Genomic DNA, 25,000 nt, shown 5'->3' on the forward strand with positions numbered 1-25,000 from the left:
TCTAGTTTTGCTTCAAGTCTTTCTATTTCTTCCTAGTCTTATTTTTTATTTAAAATGCCTTCTGTTTATTTGCTGCATGGGAATGTTGATCATGTACCCATTTGATGAGATCGCCACCAATCTATGATGTCATGAACTGGGTGTGGCTCCCTGGAGGATGCACAGAGGTTTACAATATAGTTGTAGTCAAGAAGTCAGGCTCCGCAAGTGAAGAATGAAGACCAAATGTTCTGGAACCTTCCATCTACAAAGGTCACTTAAACTTTCTAAAATAGCTAATGTTAACTCTTGATGTGAATGTAGTTTAGACTGAAACAGATAATAGTTACTTTCCTCTGTAGCCGCCTCGGTCAGCTGCCTCTTCCTGAACGTCAGTAAGATCAAGGAGATTATTGTGGACTTCTGTACACAAAGGCAGAGGTCCTACACTTCACCCCTCCTGATCACCACAAACTACAACTAAAGGTTTTTTTCTGCATGAGTCCTCATGTGTTTTTTCAGATCACTCTTTTGACGACAGCCTTTACCACAAACCATACAACAGAAGGGTTTTTCCCCTGTATGAATCCTCATGTGTCTATTCAGGTCACTCATTCGACCACAGCCTTTACCACAAACTATACAACTGAAGGGCTTTTCCCCAGTATGTGTCCTCATGTGTCTTTTCAGATCACTCTTTTGATTACAACCTGTGCCACAAACTGTACAAATATAGGGCTTTTCCCCTGTATGAATCCTCATGTGTTTCTTCAAATGTTTCTTTTGACTACAACCTTTATCACAAACTGTACAAATAAAGGGTTTTTCTCCTGTATGAGTCCTCATGTGGTCTTTTAGATGACCCATTTGACCAAAGCCTTTGCTACAAACTTCACAAGTAAAGGGCTTTTCCCCTGTATGCATCCTCATGTGCGTTTTTAGATTGTCCATTCGACTAAAGCCTTTTTCACAAAACGCACAAGTATGTTTCCTCAGAGTTTCACTTTGTTCAGTTGAGGTGCTGGCTAGAGGTTCTGTGTCACTGTATTCAGAATCATCTTCACTTTTCACTGCTCGTAATGTCTGTGTTGACCCATTAGCCTCCTCTGGTCTTTGAAGTAGCTCCTCGTGCTCCTCTTTAATCTGTGAAGGCTCCGATTCCTCCTGGACCAGACTGGGACTCCTCTCTCGCTGATGCCGTTTGTCTAGGCAAAAGATAAAATGAGAGAAAAACATTACAGGTTTTAACCCATTGAGACCTGAAGCCGATTCTACATGTCTCCTAAATCTCAACAGTTTTCTGAAAAACGTATGTTTCTATATCAGTGGTGCTCAATCTTTTTCGTGTGATGATATGTATTTGGCCGCGGACCCCCATCAAAATATTTTGTTCCAGGGACCCCCAGAAGCAAAGATTTGAGTTACAAATGTTTGCTTTAAAAATATATATATTCAAAGATTTGCACACATTTTCACGATTTTTCAAAAATAGCAGATCTACAAGCTCATAGCGCGGCACTCGGTGCCGCGCTATGAGCTTGTATATCTGCTATTTTTGAATAGCCCAAAGTGTAAAATAATGCTTTTTAGCTCAAATCTAAAAATGACACAGTTCCAGGTCTTAATGGGTTAAATTGTTGTGTTTCCTCTGTTTCGTAGCCCAACTTCCACTCTAAATAAATGCACCATTTATAAACCACAAGTCTATCTTCATTTATCAAAGACATGTTTGACTGCTGCCAGCATCTGGAGGATCATGACACAAACACAGTTTACAAAAGTTATTTTGGTAAAAAAAAAAAAATATTTATCTAAACTTTTTTCCACACCAAAGTAGGCACAAATAGCCTTGTGAAGTCATGAGACAATGATCATCAAGTTTTAATACTCTATACCTTTTGCACGTTATTGCCTTCATAAATTTGTGGGCTGAATATCAAGGAGGCAAACATCCAATCATAAAACTGGAATCGCATGTTGAGGGGCCTGTGTACACGAATCCACAGAGCGCTGCCCTCTAGTGGCGCAATCATTATTGCGGTGTCAGACTGCTGCTGCCAGCCAGCTGTGTGCATTCTGCTCGCTTTACCCTGAACTGGGAATGGGATACCCCAGTCCAACAAAGACGAGGAGAAAGTGACGTCAGTAGTGGCACCTTTGCGCTACCTTTTGACGATTGGCCGACACTGGGCAGATTGCCGCGACTTTTTGATGAATGATATGCTTGCAAATGTTCCCATGCTCTGGGCGGGCGTGTAAGCGAGCCACAGCGCTCCTCAGAGCGGACACAGGCGGCTTTCACTGGCCTGTGCTGGGAACAGGGCTGGGAACAGACAGGACAGACAGACAGGACTGCCGCAGCTTGTTTCTATACAAACTATTAATTGCAGCCGATAAATAGATCACATAGTTATTCAGTATTGATTAATGGCTCGCACCACTGGGACATCCATCAGAACGCAAAAAAGACAAAAGCGATGTACCTGTGTTTATTTGTCACATACCAGCCAATCACCAGCCATGAAGAATCTGTGTGTGTGTGTGTGTGTGTGTGTGTGTGTGTGTGTGTGTGTGTGTGTGTGTGTGTGTGTGTGTGTGTGTGTGTGTGTATAGCGTTCTGCCTGCTGTTGTAAGTTGTAATTGCTGTTGATGTAATTACGAGATTTGATAGGGGATATGTTTTATATACACACATTTACAAATAAAAGAGCGTCGGAAAGGGTTCATGCATTAAATTACAACCAATCCCAGTCACATATATGACATTGACAATATGTCATTACGGGGCCAGAGCTCAGCTCTGGACCAGTTTTATTATTCCCTTTATTCTGTTTCTGCCACTTTTCGCAGTTCTGGATGTGTGTATCCAAAAATAAATATCCATCGAACTGTGTAGGCACTTGTATTGAGCCTAATTCATTGTTTATTTTGCCTCGGGAGTGCCGTCACATCCAACATATTCTAACTCCCAAAAAAGTCAGGCTTCAGATTCAAGACGTAATGTAACACAAACTCATTGAACTCCTCCTTCACTGTCAATGAAAGGACAGTGGTTCATTCACAGGTGAAGACCGCTGTGTGATGGTTGACGAGATATTAAGGTGGGGAGTGTTGGAGCTGCCATCATAAAAGGATGAATGGATGGGGCGCCTGCTGGCCTAATGGTCCAGGTGCATACCATATAGGCTGGTAATCCAGCTTGACAGTGTGTCGCGGGTTCGTGGGTTTGCTGCATGTCACCTCCCCCATCTCTCTCCCCATTTCCTGTCAGCCTACTTTCCTATCAATAAAGGCAGTAAAAAAAAATCAAATAAAAGGAATGGGTAACTGATTAAAGAAGACTCTGGTGCGTTCACGGGAGCAAGACATGATAATTTATTGCTGTCACCTGTGTACAACTTGAACTTACACATTAATTACATGTCAGTGTAAGAGTAAAGATTCTGCAACAGTTCAACAGGGAGGTCGACAGAATGAAGGGGGTATGTTAACATCTTCGGACGTCTTCACTCAGTTCCACCCAGCATGTGTGTGGGCTAGCGTGCGTGCGTGCGTGTTACATCCCTTATCATTTGAGTCGGCCGTCGGTATGATGTGGTTGAAATTATAAATGAGAAATTGTGGTGCAGCCAAATATAATAGACTATTTGACACTTTCAACGTGAAGGAGTGACCTAACATGATGCAAGTCAGTGACACTTTGTATTTGTCAGAGCCTTTAGCAGTTGTGCACATCACAACCAGAGTCTGACACCACAATAATGATTGTGGATTCGTGTAGAGTGCACCATCAAAACCACTAAAAACAAAACAAACAAAAAAACAACACTTTCACTTCTGCCCATAGGGGGAACCAAAAAGCAGTGGCGTTGAACTATGTCAGTTGTTCTGTCTGTCAAACAAATATTTCCCCCCGCAGCTTACTCATATCCTGACAGCTGCCCCCCACAACTGACACAGCCCTGGCTAGGCAATCAGGCCTGGCGAAGACACTTTCCTAGATTTCGATGAAAATATAATAATTATGAGCTCATTTGACAGCTGTAGCCCTACAACCAAACAGAAAAGAAAATATACAAAATAGAGAGCATGAAACTTACTGGTGTCGAGGTGGTTTTCAGGTTTCTGTTTAATAGACCTGGTCCTGGCTGGTGCTGGGGAACTCATCTTCACCTGCAGAGTGGACTCCACAGACTGGTCTGGAATAAAGGAATAGAATAAGGCAGGGACCTTGTGTTAAAACATTTCTAAATTAGAATAAAAAGATAGATTGCTCAACATTTTCCAACAATAGCCGACCTACAAGTTCACAACATGTCGCGTTGCAATGCGATGTGAGATCGGCTATTTTTGAAGTGGTTAAACCAATTGATTGTGAAGCAACAAATTTTGAGGGGGATCCCCTGTAAACCCCTGCTGGCCCCCTCAAGGACCCCCGGGGGACCCGGACTTCACTAAGCACTGGAATAAGGACTTTGATGTGACATGGGTAGTGGATGAAGTCAGAATGCGAAACAGAGTGAACAGAGGGTGAGAGGAAGTGTTTTTCAAAGACTAGACTAGGGTTGGGTACTGAATCGTTGCCAGCATGGCAGTAGTTCCTAGGGGTCCGGTATCTACCGGATAATGACAATCCCAAAATAGGTTTGACAGATTATTGTTTAGTAAAATGTATGTTTTTTTTTTAAATGTTGCTTTTTTTTTACAAAATATCTAACTGGTCTAAAACGCCAGTATTAGGTGGGCTAGGACTCTCCAAAACCGGGATCAGCATCGGACCAAAACATCTAGCATCGGTTGGGCAGCTCTATATACTGTATTCCATTGATGCAATGCAACATTAAGGGGACAGATGAATAGAACACTTAACTCCATTTAAAACACGTATCATTTAATAATAATTAACACTAAAGGAGACACACATTTAACGAGAGAGAGACACAGACAGACAGACAGACAGACAGACAGACAGACAGACAGACAGACAGACAGACAGACAGACAGACAGACAGACAGACAGAGAGAGAGAGAGAGAGAGAGAGAGAGAGAGAGAGAGAGAGAGAGAGAGAGAGAGAGACACACAGAAGTGAAAGAGACAGACAGACAGACAGCACAGGGCTGCTATAATAGGTTGGGCATGTAGAAATAACAGTGGTGGAAAGTAATTAAGTACAGCTACATTTACTCTCAAGTACTGTACTTAAGGTACTTTCACTTTACTGGAGTATTTCCAATTGTATATACTTTTACTTCTACTCCACTACATCTCACTCAGAGGCAAATATTGTACTTTTACTCCACTACAATTATTTGAGAACTTTAGTTACTTTGTAGATTTTGATTATTATTACAAAATATGCATTAACCAATTCACTTCCCATATATATATATATATATATATATATATATATATATATATATATATATACACACACACACACACACACACACACACACACACACACACACACACACACACACACACACACACACACACACACACACACACACACACACACACACACACACACACACACACATACAGATCTATAAGCTCATTGTGAGCTTGTAGATCGGCCATTTCCAAAAAGATGTATATACATTTTCAAACTTGAAATGGGACATTCTACATAATTAGTACTTTTACTTTTGGTACTTTAAATACATTTTGATGGTAATACCTTAAAATGTACTTTACTCAAGTACATTTTGAATTCCGGACTTTTACTTGTAACAGAATATTTCTAGATTGCAGTGATGATACTTTTACTTAAGTAAAAATGTGAGTACTTTTTCCACCACTGAGGAATAATAGGTGGGCATGCAACTTGGGCAGTAGCCCAGATGTCAGAGAAGTGGACTAGTAACAGTTCCAGTCCATCTTACCAGATGGCACAGAAATCTGGCAAAATGATAGCTGGCAAACAGAGAGTGAAGATCAGAGATCAGATGCCAGGTCATCGTGCCATTGTGTCCTTGTTGTAGGCACAAGTACTATTCTATATAGTATTATACTATAGATTACATTCTAATTTAGGCCATAAAAATATATATATATTTGAAGCAGGGAATTTGGAGGGATGAGGGATGAGAGAGAGAGAGAGAGAGAGTAGGGGGGAGATAGAGAAAAGAGAGAGAGAGAGAGAGAGAGAGAGAGAGAGAGAGAGAGAGAGAGAGAGAGAGAGAGAGAGGGAGGGAGAGAGCCACAGAGAGAGAGAGGGAGAGAGAGAGAGAGAGAGAGAGAGAGAGAGAGAGAGAGAGAGCCACAGAGAGCCACAGAGAGCCACAGAGAGAGAGAGAGAGAGAGAGAGACAGAGAGAGAGAGAGAGAGAGAGAGAGCACAGACAGGCAGGCAGAGCTAGCTAAAGGGAAGGAGGAAGTGAACAGATTCAGAATAAAAGATAATAAATCAAATCAAAGAATGAAACATGATGACATACCAAGTCTGTACAACATGACGACTGGTCTCAACATGGTCCCCGCTGTGCTGTTGTTTACATGTCTCTTTCTTCTCGTGCTGAACGCCATGTTTGTTTGGTTTGGGTGTGGGTTAAGGTTGTCTGTCGCCATAAACATCGTTGTTGAGAAAATCACTCATCAAGCTCTTCACCATCAGAACTAATGATACTTCCGGTCTTGACTTTCAAAATAAAATCTTTTGCACTGAACCCATAGGCAAAGCATCACTTTCTCCACAATAAGAGTTGTCTCTATCGCGCGCGCGTACACACAGTGTCACGCACGCACACGCACACACACACACACTTGCAAGGGGCCCATATGTCTCTAGACTAGAGCAGGGGTCTTCAACGTTTTTCAGACATTTATAACCACTTAAACGGTCAATACTTTGTAAACTTGACCTTTCACTCTGTACTTAGTCTGCTTTTTTCCCTCTCTACACCAAACCTCTTTGCCGAAGATAGCCGATCTACAAGCTCACATTAATGCCTCGCAGCGCAAGGTGTTGTGATCTTGTAGATCTGCTATTTTCGGCTAATGTTCCCCTTAGAATAGGGATGCTAGGGTTCAAGTGGTTCCTGTAAAAAAAAATAAGTTCCTATCACACAAAGATTTGGTGGCCCCCCTGTAGTAACTCTTAGGACCCCCAGTTGAAGACCCCTGCTCTAGAGCTTAAGTTAGAGAGAACTACAACTAGGCTACTCCTGTAGCTTACTTTCCTCCCAAGTGAAATGTGACTGATTAACACAGTTGGGATCAAAGTAGATGGAGGAATCAGTGCTGTCACCTGTCACATTATGGATTTTAAATTCTCAGTTGTACACATCATGAAAGCATGAAATAAACTGAGCCATAGTACTATGCCGATGAAAAATGAACTCAAGACCCAAAAGAGAAATTTGATGGCTCCCCGGGAGCCTGGGTCCTTGACTCAAGACTCTTTTTGAACTCAGGACCTTCTAGCTGTGAGGCAACAGCGCTACCGACTGTGCCCGTATCCCCTGTGTAAGAAAAAATATATATTGTGGTCCGATAGACCAGTCGTGGATTTGCTTGTGGATTTGCTATTCCTCCTGAAAGTTTGCCTATTATGACATGCCCAGAAAAAGGATGCTAGGCTTCATGTGGTGAAGCTTCAAAGAAGAACAGTGGTAAGCTGTAAGGAGGCTATAAAATGAGGTTCTTAATTGCTTTTATTTTCATGAATGCCATGTCTCAGCCAAAGTCCACAATAAAATGGCATTACATTAATGAGCAAACACAATTATTACCTTCAAAAAATATGCAAACACAAGAAAGCTTGACCGCCCTTGGCATTTAGACGGCTTCAGTGTGAAACAAATCATTTGGTATTCAAATGTTGCCAATTCCAAAGCAAGTCGTTTGTCCACTATACAAAAAATAAACCATGCAAAATTTTAAGTTCCATGACGTCTCATTTAACAATAAAGCAAATACACAATACTTGAGTTTCCGTGTCTAATTTAAAACCAAAAGCCATGCCGCATTGGATCAGTAACCTGTACACAGTAAAATCTATAGCTTTATTTTGGATCTGTGTTAAACACTGAGGATTTTACAGTGTGCCAATTCTATTCCTGTGGAAGGTAGCCAGAGTGTGTCATTCACTCCACTGGAGGAAAAAAAATGAAAAAGATATCCATAATCTGCAACTATAGCTTGTGTTATACAAGATAGGCACCAAAATAAAAGCAATTTCAACTACGCTTTTAATTAGGTGTTTATCTTCAGTAGAAAACAAAAGACGTTTTACATCATATTCTGTGTATTCAAAACGGACACAAATGTATTTATTCCAGCTCGAGGACGAGAAATAAACTACACACATATTTACATTCAAGCAGTGCTCTGAGCCCTTGTGTGACCCACCAGAAAGAGGTACTGTAAATTATTTACAAGTCTGCCATGCTGGTACATTCTCAGTATACAAAATAATCCCAAACGGAACTAACTATATAAAAAAATACATTGTTTTACAAGGACATTATCGTGTGACAGAGACAGGTGTCCCTAAAATATCAATAATAACACATTTCCAAACTGTTCTTTTCTGAATACAATTGAGAGCATGTAAAAAAATGCCATTGTGCTATTCCAGATTGCTGGGAGAAACAATTTAACCACTTAAGCCACTATTTTAGACAGATTCCTGCAGAGCCAATCTACAAAGTCACAACGCGTCGCACTACGACATGTCGTGAACTTGTAGATCGGCAATTTTTTGATGTTTTTTAAAAACCTTTGAAAATGTGTGAAGTTTCTTTGCCTACAGTATGACCGCACCAAAACAGGGACACCGGGTTGAAAGTGGGTAATAAATTCCACAAGTCCTTCAGTGTGAAGTGAGTCTCCTCCAGCATTTGTCTCAAGACAGAGACCTTATGATACTGTGAGAGCCTCATCATGCCCCATTTACACTTTTGTGCACCGAAAACGTGCAAGTATAAGCGCATGTAAATCACCCTATACAACAATGTGGGCTATTTCAAAACCCCACTGGCGTCGTCCTGACACATTCTTAAGGCGCACCATCGTGACCAGAGCTGCCATCAGTCTCTGAATATCCACAAGATGTTCACCCCGGACAGGCCCAGATTCACCCTCCTGCGGAAAGCACAGAAATCAAGTTTAGTTTGATTTGATATGAGAAAACCTTACCATTTACACAGGTTACAGCATATCGAGGATAAACACAAAAAAGTTCATAAGACGAGATTTCCATTGTGGTCCTCTCACGTGCATTTAATAATTAAAAACAATTTACAATGCAAAACAAACTTGACAAAAAAATTAAAACGGAGCTTAAAAATGTGTCCTTTTACAAAGGCACTTTTTCCAATAGCCAAGCTTTAGCCTGTTGTTTAAATGGCCTCAAATTAGTTGTCAATTTGACACTAATATCCATCCAGGCTGTTCCACTGAGTAGCACTTTACTGTACGTAAAAGATCCCTTTCCAACGTTACTTTTAAGTTTATGTCATTCTTCAGAAGTTCACTCTTCCGTGACGGACGGGCAAGTTCAAATGCAGAAAATCTATTTGAACTGAATTACAAAATACGTTTTTATATGCCCCTCTTGAATAAAACGATTCTCATAAATAATTTATACTGTGATGAATTGCCTCCTGCTCATACTGTCAAATAAGGACTTATTAATTTATCAGCTATAAAAGATGGGTCATTTAAATAGTGGAATCATGTGCAGTCAAATTAGGGAAGTTCATCGATGATGAGCTGACACCAACTAAGCAAGGGATAATGCATGGGGAGGTGGTCATTATTGAAATTTAAAGCCCGACAGGGTGATTATGCACCGAGGTGGAGCCGAGCCGCTTATTACATGGCTACTTAATAAATAAATAAATAAATTGACCCAAATGTAACAACAAAACGAAGTATTTCCTTGCTTAAGGCAATGAAAGTATTCCATAAGTATTGGGCTGGGCGGACAAGTTCGCCTCGGAAAACAAATGACAGCATTCCATAAGGTAACGGAAAGACTCGCCCCAAAACACACTCGCCCCCATTCTATATACCGCCGATTTACCTGTAATAACGCCGGATTTGCCCCGGGGCGACTGTGTTTTGGGGCGAGCGTTTTGGTACTCCCCCGTTGTTGCGCCACGATAAACAAGGAAATGTAGTGGATCAAATAGAATCACTTCTCGGTTATTGCATTGTCTATTTCTCACTTCAAATGTTTTCAAAAACATTCTTGAGAGCAACGTTTAGTTGTAAATTACATTGTTTGTTTGTTTACATGGCTGTCATGTTGGATAAAAGCATAAAACCAAGCAGTGCAGGTTGACATGAGCAGGTGTTCTGAGTCTCTGATTAGACATCGGTCCGTTATGGAGCTCATCGGTCCAGAAATAATGACCGATGACTGACCAATCAAAATCAAGCATTCAACCAAGCCGTGTAATAATATAAAATAACCGAAAGCATGAAAACAGGGCGATACAATACAATTCAAATACAATAATACAATACAAAATGAAACGTTAAATAGCTATATTCTCATAGCAATCATTGCTGAGTGTTCATGTCAGGAGGATACCAATTTCATCCAATCATGAGAGAGAACCCATACAGGACACAGCCTAACAACTGAAATAATAATAATAAAAAGAACAGACAAAATTGGAATTGAAACACTATAAAACTGAAGCTGATAAATGGGATCTCTTTCCAGATTGGATGAAATTGGTGGCCCACCTTTAACTAAACACTTTTGGTTTGAACAAAAAATATCACTTACAATACCTATGAATAATGACACAAGAACCACGGATTATAGCAACATGTGTTTTTCATTAAACTGTTAGGATTTAGAGGACATTTGTAGAATCGACCTCAGGTCTTAATGGGTTAATAGGTATCAACCTTGGGGTCCTTGACATGCAAATGTTTGATAACCATTTATAATCCACTGAATAGTGCAGTAGATTGGTCAAATCATTACGGCTGTCACGATTACACAATTTATAAATAACACATTTTATACAAAAAAGGGGTAAAAATAGCGGATATAGCTGATCTACAAGCTTACAACGCGTCACGAAGTGTGAATTCAATGGAAGCGATTAATCTAAATCGATTATTAATTGTGAAAGGCTTACACATCATTATTGTGTTTAAATTATTTTTAAAATGGCATGATGACCTGCAGTTTACCCTACTGGTACAGTAAATTTGGATGATTATAGTATTAGATTATTATATTAGTGTTATATTAGAGTATTATAGTAATCCACAGTACTCACCCTAGCATCCCTGACTCCTTGGTTTTGATGACATAGAGGAACATGAGAACAGTGTGGAACAGATTGTTCCTGCCCTGTAATAACAATCCAAAACAGATGTATAATGTCAGTGCAATGAAAATGTAGCCAAAGACAGAGACGTTGTAAAAATTATGTGACCCCGTCTAGCAGAGTACCCGTCTTACAGAGAACCCGTAAGCAAGGCACCTTTTGAGTACCAACACCAGAGTTATGCTGCGTACAGGCTGACAGCTAAAAAAGACACAAAACTACAAAGCAACACAGAATATCTGTTGCAGAGTCGTTGTTGGGAAGTTGTGCAACATGGTCATTAACATCATTAAGCGTGCGTCTGACGAGCGAGAAAAATATAAATGAAAAAAACTGATGAAAATAATTTGTTTTTCCCCCATTACAAGCAGGAAGTGTGTGGAAAAAGGTCAGTGGAAATGGTTAAACAACACTTGGTCGTTTTGTATCTGCAAGTGTGGAGTTGAAGCCAGCTGAACTTTATTTTGTAGCGTGTTTCAAAAGCTGGTAGCTGGTTGCTTTGTAGCTGCTACTGTGAATGCAGCATTAGGGGTCGTGTTCACAGAGGCGTTGTTCTCGGCTGAAAACGCCAATACGGTCGTCTAAAACTGCTTCCAAACGCCCGAGTTGAAAATATTTCAGCTCTCAGCAAGTAGATAAAACAGCACACATGCAAGAGTGCAAAAAATGTTTTGTGGGAAAATGTCAACAATAGCGACATGCCCAAACGAGGGACGCCAGGTTGAAAGAGGTTAAACTGGAACAATAATCTTATGAATTTAAATTATTAAAATGTGTAATATCGTCACTGTCGGGTGTAAACCTCTTATGTTAAAAACTGTTACTTTTCAGTTAGAATATAGAGATCTGTGTGTTCTAAGTCAGTTGTTCTCTAAGTGGGGTTCAAAGAATGATTGATGGGTAGGAAACAAATGGACCCTTACAGGTCTGTAACTGTTATGGAGCGTGCCGTGCGCAAAAAAAATCTTCAGTTACTTTTTTACACCTACACACCTGTGATGCGACAATAAAGTTCATTCTTGATAACTGAGGGATGGAACCAAATGGACCCTTACAGGTCTGTAACACAGAGAGTGTACAAACGGAACAAATTGGACCCTTACAGATCTGTAATTCTGAGAGCTATGAGGGTCCGTGGCCTAATGCATACCAAACTGGCGGGTCCGTGAAATGAAAACGTTTGAGAATCACAGTTCAAAGTAAGACAGGAGAACTGGTGAGTGAGGTGCTGACCTTGGGGAGGTTGTAGATGTGTCCCTGGTAGATGAGTTGGTAATGCGGAGGGTTGGTACTGCTCTGGTGAATGCAGAACAGGTTCTCATTGCTCACATCTAGGTTAAACACACAACACAACACAACACACACACACACACACACACGCAGAGGCTGAGATAGTGTACGTTGCACACATACAGGATAATCAGTTGCATTTGAGGTAGGCATCGTCTACCCCAGCCTAGATCGGGAGCAAATATCGGGCAAGATTATTCTCTAATCTTGCAGTGGTTCTCAACCTGCGGGTCGGGACCCCTGATTAGCTTAATGTGCAACATTGTTTTCTGACTTAAACAATAAACAAACGATCATAAAGACTTTAAAACTCCAGTAGTCTGAGCCCAGCTTCAGACAAACAAACGCGGCATCGGACAGAGACAGTTTAGAGGTCCTGTTCCATTTCAAGAGGTTCGTTTCTTGACTGGGTATGAAGATTTTTGGTCAGTGGTCTGAATCGTCCATTCTTACCAGGTTTGTCCGGGGTGTGGCTGTAGTGCTGGGAGGTGAAGGTCTTTCCGTCTGGATATTTGGGGTGTGGAGGCAGTCTGGAGTCCAGGTAGGTGCAAAATACATGCATGAGGATCTGAATGAGAACAAAACAATAATAAGAAAACAATACGGTTTTGAAGAGAGAGAATAAAGGGTTCATTTGGTGCCTTACAAACGTGGGGGGGGGAGTGGGCTTTTCTAGGACCCTTGAAATGATGATGATCATTTGAGCCGTTATAGTTGGATTTAAGCACTTCATCATGACAAAGGATGCAGAAGGTCATTCTGAATTCTAAGTGAACTAAACCAGCGTGTGTGTGTAGACTCACAGCACAGTCTGTGGGAAGGTCTGTGTCCCACTTCCTGCCCTTCAGATCACCACCTCTGTTCCAACGGAATGAACTCATACAGCCACTGTGTGCCAGCTCTGAAACACACACACACACACACACACACACACACACACACACACACACACACACACACACACACACACACACACACACACACACACACACACACACACACAAATTAAGACACTTTTAGAATGTAATAGATTATATAACAATATAAAGGAGAGGGTGGACAGTATATTGTTCAATTCTATTGTTCATTATTGATAGTGTTTTTTTTGTGTGTGACACATTTACCCTGCTGTATCTACAGTAGTGGGGTCCGGGGATCCCCAGGGTTCTTGGGGGGTTCCAAGGGGTCCCCAGCGAGAGTAATTAATACAGCATCACAATCATTTTATCTATTTATAAGTTGGCTATTCAAAAACAGCAGATCTACAAACTGTAAATCTTCTACTTTTGACATTTTTTTGGTCATTATTTCTTCTGGGGGTCCCTTGGCACAAAACCTTTTCAGATGGGGGTCGGCGGCCAAATACATATCAATTTGGGGGTTCTTGGCACGAAGACGTTTGAGAACCACTGATATACTGTACTTTCTGCACTGACTCGGGCGATTACATTTCCCTCGTGGGAAGGTCTCATCTTATCTTTATCTTTATCAACGTGGGTGTTTTAGGTCAGTTGTTCTCAACTGTTTTCATGTCAAGGAACCCGAAATGATACATTTGGCTACTCTATTATTCGACTAATCGAAAACGCAATGGATCGTTGCAGCCCCAGTGCGGTGGTGTGTCAACATACCCTTTATCCTGTCCACCAGGTACTCCTGGTTGGGGGTGATGTCCAGGTATTGGACGATGGCGTTCATTGTGGGGATGGAGGAGGCTTTCACCACGGCAGCCTGCTTCAAGCTGCTAATGCTGGTCTCTGGTGGGTGGACAGAAACAAATAATAATCATTACTAACTCGGGCTGTTATGATCCTGACATTTTACTTATCCTGACATTGAGAGACGCGTAGTGCGACACGTCGGTTGCCACTTGTCGCTCCAAGCTTAAAGGGAAAGTTCACCCAAAAAAAAACTTTTTTTCTATCGATTAGTCACCCCATTGAATTCATGGATATCTTTTAGTTTTTGTCGCATTCCTAAGCCAATAATTTGATGACCAGCGGACCGGCAGGCAGTGGTTCCGGTAGGAAACACAAAGGAGACTCTTTGTGTCTCCTACTGGAACCGCTGCCGCTCATCAAATTATTGGCTTACGAATGCAATTATTTTTTCCCATGAATTCAAATTTCCATGGGGTGACTAATCGATAGAAACAAAGTCATTTTGGGGGTGAACTATCCCTTTAAATAGGCCTTTACAGGGGCGAATACGCAATCTCTGCCTCCTGGCCTGGCAGAGATAATGATGAGTACAAGAAATGATAATTAAATGTAGGTGACATGCACTTACCGCCCATCTGGACCTCTGGACAGCCTATTCTCCTGAGCTGGCTGTTGACTGAGTCTATCTCCTTCACCAAAGGTACCAGGATGGTGTCATTTATCCACTGTGACACACACACACACACACACACACACACACACACACACACACACACACACACACACACACACACACACACACACACACACACACACACACACACACACACACACACACACACACACACACACACACACACACACACACACACACACACACACACATTTGTGTTACTATACTTGTGAGGACAAACATTTCCATAATCTACAAGCTTGCAACTCATCGTGAGCTTGCAGATCTGCTACTTTTGGTGCTCAACACTGCCGCATTAACTAAGTAATATGTGCCAATGCACTTTTTGGTATGTGCTGCATATCTGCTCCAATGTCTCCTCTCTCATCTTTGGATACTACTTTTCTGGCAGATACTGTACATGTTTGAATCATGTATCGATATACCAGATATACGGAATGAAGGTTTCCGTTAGCCGGTATATATCGGCCATTGACCGATATTTGCTGTTATTATATTATCATTATTATTAGGATATGTAACACACAACATTGCAATACATAGTTTACAACCACTAAAATTATATTCCGTTTTTTTATGAGCTTACATTGATCCCGACAGTGTGCTGTCTAGTTGTGCTGCAGTTATCTGATCCTAGATCAGACCATTCGTCGCACGTCAAAAATATCAGACCTACAAGCTCGCAACACATCAGAATGCACCGCGTGGTGAGCTCGTAGGTCTGCTATTTTCGCTGTGCAACACAGTCGTGCGACGAAGCATAGATCAGGCTGCACACAGGTGCATTTCTCTCCTCCTTATCAGCGCCGCTGGCGCTGTGTACAGTTCTTCTTGGTTCGCTCGGGCATTATACATGATAAACAGACCCTAATAGAATCTGAACCAGCCCGGACCCAAATGACGATAATAAAACAAGGACCCAAACTCGTATGGGTCGTTACAAGCAAACACAGTGGCTGCAATGGAGAGAGTGGTGGAATAACGTGGGTGACACATTGCAGCAGGCAAGTTGACTACCTTCCTTGCTATCATGAACTAAACGTAAAAGTAACAAAACAAAACAAAAGCTGATGTAGGTTACTGCGTAAGCCCTTAACATTCAGCCCGTTTGTACCACGGAGTCGCACAAGCAGTTCACTCATCCACCCTTCCTGACTTTAATCCTGTTCTTTTGGGCAAGCGACACCTGCATGGTGGAGTAGATATGCTTTAGGAAACTATAAACACAGAAACAGATCGCATCTGTGATAAAGTGGAAAGAGAATCAGCGCTAACGAGGTATAATGATCAGTTGGGTGGTTTACTGCACATGCATGTATCTGCAAACACGCGTGTGATGTTTATTACATATAATCTTCATGGTGGCCGGCCCAAAGATTGCCTAGCAGAAAGTCTGTACGGAATACTCACGTTTCTCAGCTTGGCCGTCCAGCTGTCGATGCGGTCCACCACGGGTCGACTGGTGGTGATTCTGGCCCACACCTGCACAAGAGCGGGGACATTAAAACAGGCAGTGTCATGAATCCTTTCAAGTCAAACAATCGCATTGCCTGCAGCTTATCGTTTGTAAACCGCTGATAATGTCAACAACCTACTAACCATGGTGGGAAATTAAAATTATAGCAGGGAAGGGAACGCACAACAAAGACTGTGGTCTGAGATGCTGCTGACCCCCGGGAACAAACTTAAAGCAGGGGAAAACTAAGGGCGGATTCACACTGTGGCCTTGGAACCAGCCTTGAGGCTGGTAGGAAGGAATACCTGGGAAGGAATTGGTAAAGCGAATGCACTTTGTGAGAAGTTTTATAAGGTTTTCAATAGGGGGCGAGCCTAACTTGTTTGCAATGTTTTTTTAAAAGCTATACCCTTACCTAATACCATTCCAAAAATCTAAAACTTCTCACAAAGTACACTTATAATAGATGCTAGCTTTACCAATTCCTTCCCAGGTATTCCTTCCAACCAGCCTCAAGGCTGGTTCAAGGCCGCAGTGTGAATCCGCCCTAAGTGTTGCACACTCTGGCTCCATATGCAGTGATGCTTCATTTCTTTTTTCTTTTTTGAATTGATGATGAAATCATCAAATAAATCACTCCATATGAAAAATGTAATTAATTAATCACCCGCCAATTTTGACTGTAACTGGTAAAATCATTTTTGATTCATCTGTTATTAAGAAAGATCAATCAATTAAAATTAAAAGGGTATTGCACATATGGATGGGACGATATGAAAATGACATGTCACTCGATTTGTGTAGAATGAAATAAGAGCAAAGCAAATGCGCTCTTTGTAGGTCTGTGTTATCAAGTATAGAGGGTTTAACTGGTACTGAATGTTTGCAGCTCAACAAAAGCTAATTCATCCTAGTGCATGACGGAGGACAATTTTACGATAAATTTAAATCTCCGCGATACGATTATTGTGAGTTATTCTGTTATTCTGCTATTTCTGCTATTTTTGAAGATTATTGAAAAATTCTGAACTTTTTAAAAAATTGGTTGAAAGTCAAGTGGTTAACACATCGGGTGCCAAACATGGTCTGAACCGTGTGTTTACATAGTGGCGGTTCCGAAGCTTCGGTGCCGAACACGGTCTGAACCGTGATTTCAGTCTTTTTGTTTTTTTCGTTTTTCTCCGCGCGGGCGGGGCTAGAGCAGCTCTGGGAGCACCCATTGTAATCCTGCGAAGGAAGTGCCAGATCGCTCACCGGAAACACTTTTTTTCCCCCCATCCGTTTCCTTCTATTTCCTACTTTGAAACGCCTATATCTCCGAATCTGTTTCCTGTGGGGAAAAACGGTCATGCGCGATGCGCGATCCCCCCCCGTTGTAACCCGTGAGGGGAATGTTATGGTTCCAGCCTGTAGCCAGGCTCATGGCAGAACATGAATCGATGCCTTTTTTTGCATGGATTTGCTTGTAACGCACGCGGAAAGTTTAAACAGCAAAGCGCAGTCAATGGGGAGAATGCTGGCACCCACGGTAAGTTGTTATGAAAAAATGCTGGCACCCGATGTGTTAAGTGCGTCTGTGGGTTCTACAAATATTGAATCAATGAAGAATAACTACATTGGATCCACTTTTTTCCAAAGATTTTTTTCCTTTCTTTCAGAAAGTCTTTTGAATTATTATTAGTATTTTTTGGTTAAAAATAAAATAACCAATAAAACCAATAAAAATGGGGCCGCGACTGGATTACAGCACCCCCCAAAACCCAACCCCTCTGACCTCCTCTGCAGCCTGTTTGGAGCCCAGGTCGGTGTCATCTTTGAGGGCAGAGGGTGCCTGTGAGCGGCAGGCCAGCTGGTACTGGAACTTCCTGAGACTCTGGGCGTAGTCGCCCACAGAGCGGTTGTAGTTCCAGAAGGTAGGGCTGTGAGTCGGAGACGAGGACTCTGGACTTCCTGGAGAGGAGAAACAACAATGTAACACAGTAAAATCCTCAGTGCTCATTTAAAGGTATGTACTAGAAGTGATCTTTTTTGGTAAAAACAATTAAGCTCTATATTGTGATAGCAATCGTTGCAATAGAGTGTTTGTTCGGTAACAGGGGTCTCCCCGTCTCTGCAATGTTTAATAAACAAAAAAGAAATGTTCTTGTGGGTTGCTAATTTCAGCCAATCAGGAGAGAGTACCCATTTATCAGCCTCAATTTTATAGTGTTCTTTCAATTCTGCACATTATTTGTGTCACTTCCTCATCTGGAATCATGCATGAGTTCTCTCCCTTGATTGGATAAGTATTTAAATACGTAATATTATTTGTCATATCTGCCCAGTGCAACTTTTGTTTACAAAGTTATGTTTTATTCATAATGTTCAATGACAGAAACACAATTAAATCGTTAATTGCAATTATTTGAGTGGCACTTAATCGTCAAGCAAAATGTCATAATTAAAAAATAAACACTACAACGGTTACAATCACTAACCTAGCTGGCTCCGGTGGTTCTTCTCCTCCTCGGCGCGGAGGAACCTCTCTAGGGTTTTCGGGTCCTCCATGTAGTCCTCCTTCCCCCCGGGGGAGCTGAACACGGAGGGGGAGGTGCGGTAGCGAGCCCGCACCCCGGAGCCCTCGGCGGGGCCCAGGCTGCTGGGGTATGGCGAGGACCCGGGAGACGGGCTGTAGTTCAACACCTGACAGCAGCAAACCACACACACACACGAAATATTAAAATGTTACATTTTGAAATGACAACATATTACAGTATTAAATTAAAACCGACTTTTCCAGCTGAGATGTCTGATAAAGTTATAAAAAACTGAAATCTCAACCAGCCACAGTAATTTTACTCATTGACTGCCATGGACGATTTAACTCGTCAAATTCTGCCAGTGCTCACACTGCCAACGACGAGTTTGGATGTTTTTGAAAAAAAAAAAAGAATAATAAATAATTATATATATAATATATTATTATTTTTTTTCGTTTTTTTCACACAGAACCAGGAGATAACGTGAGCCCAAGATTTACTGCTCCATTCACTTCCTGGTTAACTTATTACTTAAAAATCCTGTATCTCGCCTCCTGTGTTTTACTATGTATTTTTGCCGAAACATGCTATTTTTAACGGCGTATATCAAGCAAACGGGAGGTCGTGATGACATTTCTTTTTTGCGGAAGCAGTGAAACCCTAAGTGATTAGCAAACATCAGGGGATCGATCATACTGGAGATAAATATTCTGTGACTACTTGAAAAGGTAAGAAAATCGAAAAATCGCTGGCAGTCTGGGCCTTAATTAATTGTATGTACTCTGCCAGTTAAAGAGTTAATCATTGTTGGATGCATGTCATGATAACACCAAGCTATCATGCTATGCTCCTTTCTTTAAAGATATTATAAATTATCATAACAAAATGAAAAGGATAGGATGCAGTATTTGGACATCTACAATACAGATACCCCATAACCCCAGTTAATACGAGAAAAGCTTTTGTTTGTGACAAGTAAATCTCCTACTCACTAACTACACAGTGGTAACTATTGATGCTGTCAAATAAAATAATCGTCAACTTTGGGGCTTTGAGTGTAAAAATATATATTCGATTAGAGGGTAATTTGAACCCACCTTTCCAAAGGGGGAGAAGGCCCCTCCTCCGGTGCTGCTTGGTGTGGACGGGCTACCTAGCGGGGGGCTGTACCCAGGGACACAGCTGGGGGAGAATTTGGGGCTGGCGGTGGGGGGCCGCGAGGGGCTAAAACTCAGGACGTTCTGCCCCTGCATGGGGGAAGACAGGGCAGGGGCCGGAGTCTCCGCCTTCGCTGGTTTCTGGGGAGGGGAGGCCTGGATACCTGGCGGACAGTAACAAAGTACATTTACTGGAATCCTGTACTTGAATTGTTTAAGGTTTATTTTCTATTTTTTGCAAGCTTTCACTCCGCCACATTTTAAATAGAAATTGTACTTTTGATTCCACTACATTTCTAGGAAGGGACTCTTGGGACCCAAACAAAAATGGTACAGGGGCCAGCCAGGCAGATACGACAAATAACTTATAAATATACAAAGAAATGAGTGACTGACAATGACTGGTACGATTAGATAGATTAGATTAAATTAAATTGTGGAAATAGCTCATCTACAAGCTCACTATTTTTTAATATGTTTAAAAACATATTTTTACAACAGATGAATTATACAGATACATGGAAATAATTCTGATGAGTACGCAAAAAAGAAAACTGTGATTTTCTAAATTAATTGTGATCAGGTGATTTTGTAATAACTGTGACAGCCGTAGTGTGATCTATCAATAAATGCATGATTAATGTAATTATTCTACGAGGCTCTCACCTGAGTTTCGTAGGCCCAGAAGCGCATGCTGTTGAGGGGTTACAGCGATGGTGGAGGGGGCCATAGTGTATCGGAAGTACTTCCAAAAGTCAAACAGAGCATTGAGGCTAAACACAGCAGCCAGGGCTAGTTCTGTGGGACAAGACGGAGAGAGCAGATAAACAGTATGACCCATGGGCCACTGCACAAATAAGACAAAATCTAATCTGATACCCAGCTCGAACATTTTGTTTGACATGGTCATCCACAAACAACCACCGTTGTAGAGGAGTGTTGTTTTTTTCTAACTTATATACAGTAGATAATAATAATTTGACTAATAATGGTAATTAGAAAATGCTTGCAGCGCTGGAGGCACAGGGGTTGAGCTGTTTGGGGTTACGTGACTCGCTCAGGGACAGCTCAACACATTGCAGGGTTGGGGAATCCAAACTTTATACTGTAGTCTGGATTCCAGACTCCAAAAATGTATATAGAGGACCACGATGGAAATAAGCCATAGGGCTTTCTTGAGTTTCTATCCTCTGTGATATCTTTGTGTATGTATTTGGAAGTGCTATTGTGGCGTTTCTTTAATCACCAAATAAAAATCAATAAATCAATCAAGAGTGTGACTTTAAGAGCTGTTTTACAGTGCAATGTAAGTCAACGAGGACTCGAGGAGACTATTTTTGGATTTGTAATCAATGGCACAGCGGAGCTATATATCTCTCCAAACGGACTAGTTAAATCATGACAAAGTGTCCTTGTGCTAAGTCTGTCAAAAAAGGGGGAAATAGCATATCTACATGCACACTGTAAGCTTGTAAATGTGCTATTATGGCTATTCTGGAAGAATCAGACTTTTTTTCTTCTTTTTTTCTGATTTAGAAAATGTTCACATGTCCAAAATAGAGCTTGTTGTGAACTGGTAGATAGAAAGGGTTTGGTTTGGTGTAGAGGGAAGAAAGAGATCCAAGTACGGTTTAAGTGGTTAAGTGAAGAGAAGCACTCACCAATGTACCAGATGGGCCAGTAGGTTATGTTGTAATATCGGCTTAACAGCTTCCCAGACCTAGGAAAAACAATTTAAAAAACATATTAATGACGCTGTTGGGCAGAAACCTTGTATCTCCATATTTCAAGTTTAAATAAATGCCATAATTTGTCCTACAAGAGTCAAGTGTCATGCAAAGGTTGCGAAAATAGTCGATCTAGAAGCTCACAATACCCATTTTCAATGAAAAAAAAGATAATGGCCCTCATTTATCAATGCGGTGCAGCCCGAATAATGAGCGTACGGGGTAATCACCGCACCTTTCGGCATTTATCAATATATCCTGACGTGGGCTTCATCCTACCGTAGGCTGAAATCTCACGTCTGGTCGAGACCAGTTGTTGACGTTGGCTGCACCCGTTTATTCCATTCTAGACCTGCGGAGCACCATTGTCTGACTGTCTGACAAGCATCTGGACACATAATCCACTCCTAAATGTGTATATCTACACTAATAAAAAATCTCTGCGAAAATATATCATTTTATCATAAAGTAATTAAAACAAATTGCTTTAACAGTCATTCAGATAAGATTGTAGATCTGTCTGTATTGAAAATAGCAGACCTACAAGCTCACAAGCCAGCATTGCATCGCGACGCGTTGTGAGCTTATAGATCTGCTATTTTCAAAAATATACGAGCGCTTTTGCGCCGGGAGTCCCGCGGTCGGGACGGCACCTTTTCATGGACAGTGAGGTCTACAAACTTACAGTAGCTTGTCCTATGTTATGGAGTTATGTCATAGAGAGTTATGTAGGCTACACAACCTGGCTGGGTTATGGATATAAACCCGACGCTCCAATATTAACGCGGCGGCACGGAATCACTGCATTCCGCCCGAGTCTCATGTACACTACGCTACGGACACGGACATGAAAGACAAAGTTGGGCGGGCGCGCGCGCGTGTGTGTGTGTGTGTGTGTGTGTGTGTGTGTGTGTGTGTGTGTGCGTGCGTGCGTGCGTGCGTGCGTGAGTGCGTGCGTGAGTGAGAGAGAGCGAGCGAGAGAGCAAGAGAGGCGTGTGCGTGTGCGGCGAGGCCAGCGGGTGGGGGGGGGGGCGACTGTTTCTTATTGGCTTTCCATGTCTTTGGTCGTATTCTGGTTCGTCTTCAAGCCGTGACATTTATCAACGCTGGGACCAAGTGTAAGCTCGGATCAGCTGTGTAGGATGCGTTGATAAATGTGACTTCGACGTTGGTGTACGGCCGAATATATGGAAAAATATACGCCGGTTTATACGCTGCGTTGATAGATGAGGGCCATTGTGTGTCTGTGATAGCCAAAAAGTGTGTCTATTAGATTTGAGTTACAACACACACACAGGTTGCACATGACGATGCTAGCTTACATTTCAGTGTAGATCATTCCGGCCAGGGAGACGTTGAGCACGGCCCACGCCAGAACCACCTGGCGAGCCTGCTCCTCTCTCCGCAGTCTCATGGTCCTGTCGATGAGCGTCGAGACGCCATCCTTCGGCGGGGTAAACATCCTCCACAACCTCTGAAAGACGTAGAGAGCTTTTCAACACCCAGCTTTACAGGACCCTGCCTTTACCATGAACTTTACACTGCTATACACACTTAGAGGTGCTGTGATTATTTTTTTAGTTAAGTGTTAATAACTATGACAGTGATCATTGCTATGAAGTGTTAGTAACAGTCATACCCCCGTCTCTCTCCAGCTCTTTAGTAAACAGAAATTCAGAAAATACTTTTTTTCCCAGGTAGGGATGATGACGCAAACAATTCGCAGACAAAATGGCAAATGGAACACTATTGAAGTTGATAAATGTTTTCATTTCCCTGATTTAATGAAATGTGTAACCCACCTGAAAATGTATTTTCTGTTTATTAAAGAGGTGGGGAGACGGGGAGACCCCTGTTACTGAACAAACACTCTATATGATTATCACTATGGGGAAATGCCATTAAATGGGGGTGATTGATTGATTGATTGATGTACTTTATTTAGTAAGACATGAGAACATCAGTACATATTCACAATACAAGGTCTACTAAACTGGGAGACTCATTAAGCACTGAGCTTGTTTAAGATGAGATCCCCATGCACACAAATCATGACGACATATAAGAGACAGACAGATACACACTACTATACAGAATGTCTAATCAGCTTACACGTTACTGGTATGAAGAGTGAAAATATGTTAGGTCCGTAGCCCTATGTCAAACTGGGGGTCCTTAAATAACGGTTGAGAATCACTGCTAGAGCCGTAAACATCTTCTCTTATGGGGGTCCCTGGCTTATCTTTTCAAATGGGGGTCCGCAGGCTAATAAGTGTCAATTTGGGGGTCCTTGACATGAAAAAGTTTGAGAACCACTGCTTTAAAGTACATTTTGATACCAATACTTTTGTACTTTTACTCAAGTAAATTTAGATTTCAGGACTTTTATTTGTAACAGAGTATTTCTACATTGCAGTATTGATACTTTTACTTAAGTAAAAAAATTGAGTACTTTTCCCACCACTGCATGTTAGCCTCAGTATAGTGAGGCTAACATGGTTTCATTGCTGGTTAGCCACCGTTAGCTGACACATGAAAAACACACAGTGGAAGTTACCGGGAAAACAGAGTCGAGGCCACATATATGTTTTGAACGGACACATGGATACAATAGTATTAGTACAGTATTATCATGACTGTTGGTACATATTATTAATATTAAGTTTATCATTCATACCGCGTTGATAGAAGGGAAACAGCGGCACTGCATCGGTTTGTACTTTACCCGGAAGGAAAATGCCAGTGTTGCCAGGTTTGGCGAGAGAAACAAGCAACCAGGTCTAGGAAAGCGAGCCCAAATGAAGCGAGCCCTTCGCCTTTAAACATACATAGGCTATTTTCAAAAAGGTCGAAAAAATGTGGAACAACTTTTCCCTGGCATAAAATATTTCCAGATGGGGTCCACAGACAAATAAATACATGTTATTAATTTGATGGACCATGACATGAAAATGTTTGAGAACCACTGTTTTAAACAACATTGAGGAAGCTAAAAATAAGCAAAGAAACCTGCCCAAAAAAAAGCAACCTGCAACTACCATTACAGAAAATCAAGCCCAAAGTCGCTTATAATAAGCGGACATGGCAACGCTGGAAAGTGTCTGTCAGAGTGTAGTTCCGAACGTTGTGGTCATGCTCTCTGGTGGAGTGGAGGCGAACAGCCCCATCGCCCCATGCAGTTGAAGCACAAGGGGGAGGGGCTCCTCCTCTGTCCTGA

At 41.7% G+C, this 25,000-nt stretch overlaps 2 protein-coding genes across 2 annotated transcripts in view; both read right to left on the reverse strand.

Annotated features, from left to right (window-relative positions):
- Positions 1-6,557, reverse strand: part of LOC311040286 (uncharacterized protein) — a 7,055-nt gene extending 498 nt beyond the window's left edge. The window contains exons 1-3 of the mRNA XM_084050476.1: positions 6,420-6,557; positions 4,080-4,178; positions 1-1,184 (exon numbers count right to left, since the gene is read on the reverse strand). The exon at positions 1-1,184 is cut by the window's left edge and continues 498 nt beyond it. Coding sequence (XP_083906602.1) covers positions 460-1,184; positions 4,080-4,178; positions 6,420-6,555 — 960 coding nt within the window. The 5' untranslated portion in view covers positions 6,556-6,557 and the 3' untranslated portion in view covers positions 1-459. The remainder of the gene's footprint in view (positions 1,185-4,079; positions 4,179-6,419) is intronic.
- Positions 6,558-7,622: 1,065 nt separating this feature from the next.
- On the reverse strand, positions 7,623-24,522 carry tmem209 (transmembrane protein 209). Its single transcript, XM_084049900.1, has 15 exons — positions 24,461-24,522; positions 23,106-23,257; positions 21,718-21,776; positions 20,723-20,854; positions 19,997-20,220; positions 18,858-19,062; positions 18,155-18,330; positions 16,335-16,406; positions 14,859-14,955; positions 14,201-14,326; positions 13,373-13,470; positions 13,023-13,137; positions 12,513-12,610; positions 11,229-11,302; positions 7,623-9,066 (listed from the first exon to the last, which is right to left on the reverse strand). The coding sequence occupies exons 1-15, from the start codon at positions 24,491-24,493 to the stop codon at positions 9,012-9,014; spliced, it is 1,716 nt and encodes a 571-aa protein (XP_083906026.1). The 5' UTR covers positions 24,494-24,522; the 3' UTR covers positions 7,623-9,011.
- Positions 24,523-25,000: the final 478 nt, after the last annotated feature.

The sequence above is a fragment of the Gymnoscopelus microlampas genome, assembly GCF_963454915.1.
Source record: "Gymnoscopelus microlampas genome assembly, chromosome: 23".
NCBI classification, from domain to species: Eukaryota; Metazoa; Chordata; class Actinopteri; order Myctophiformes; family Myctophidae; genus Gymnoscopelus; species Gymnoscopelus microlampas.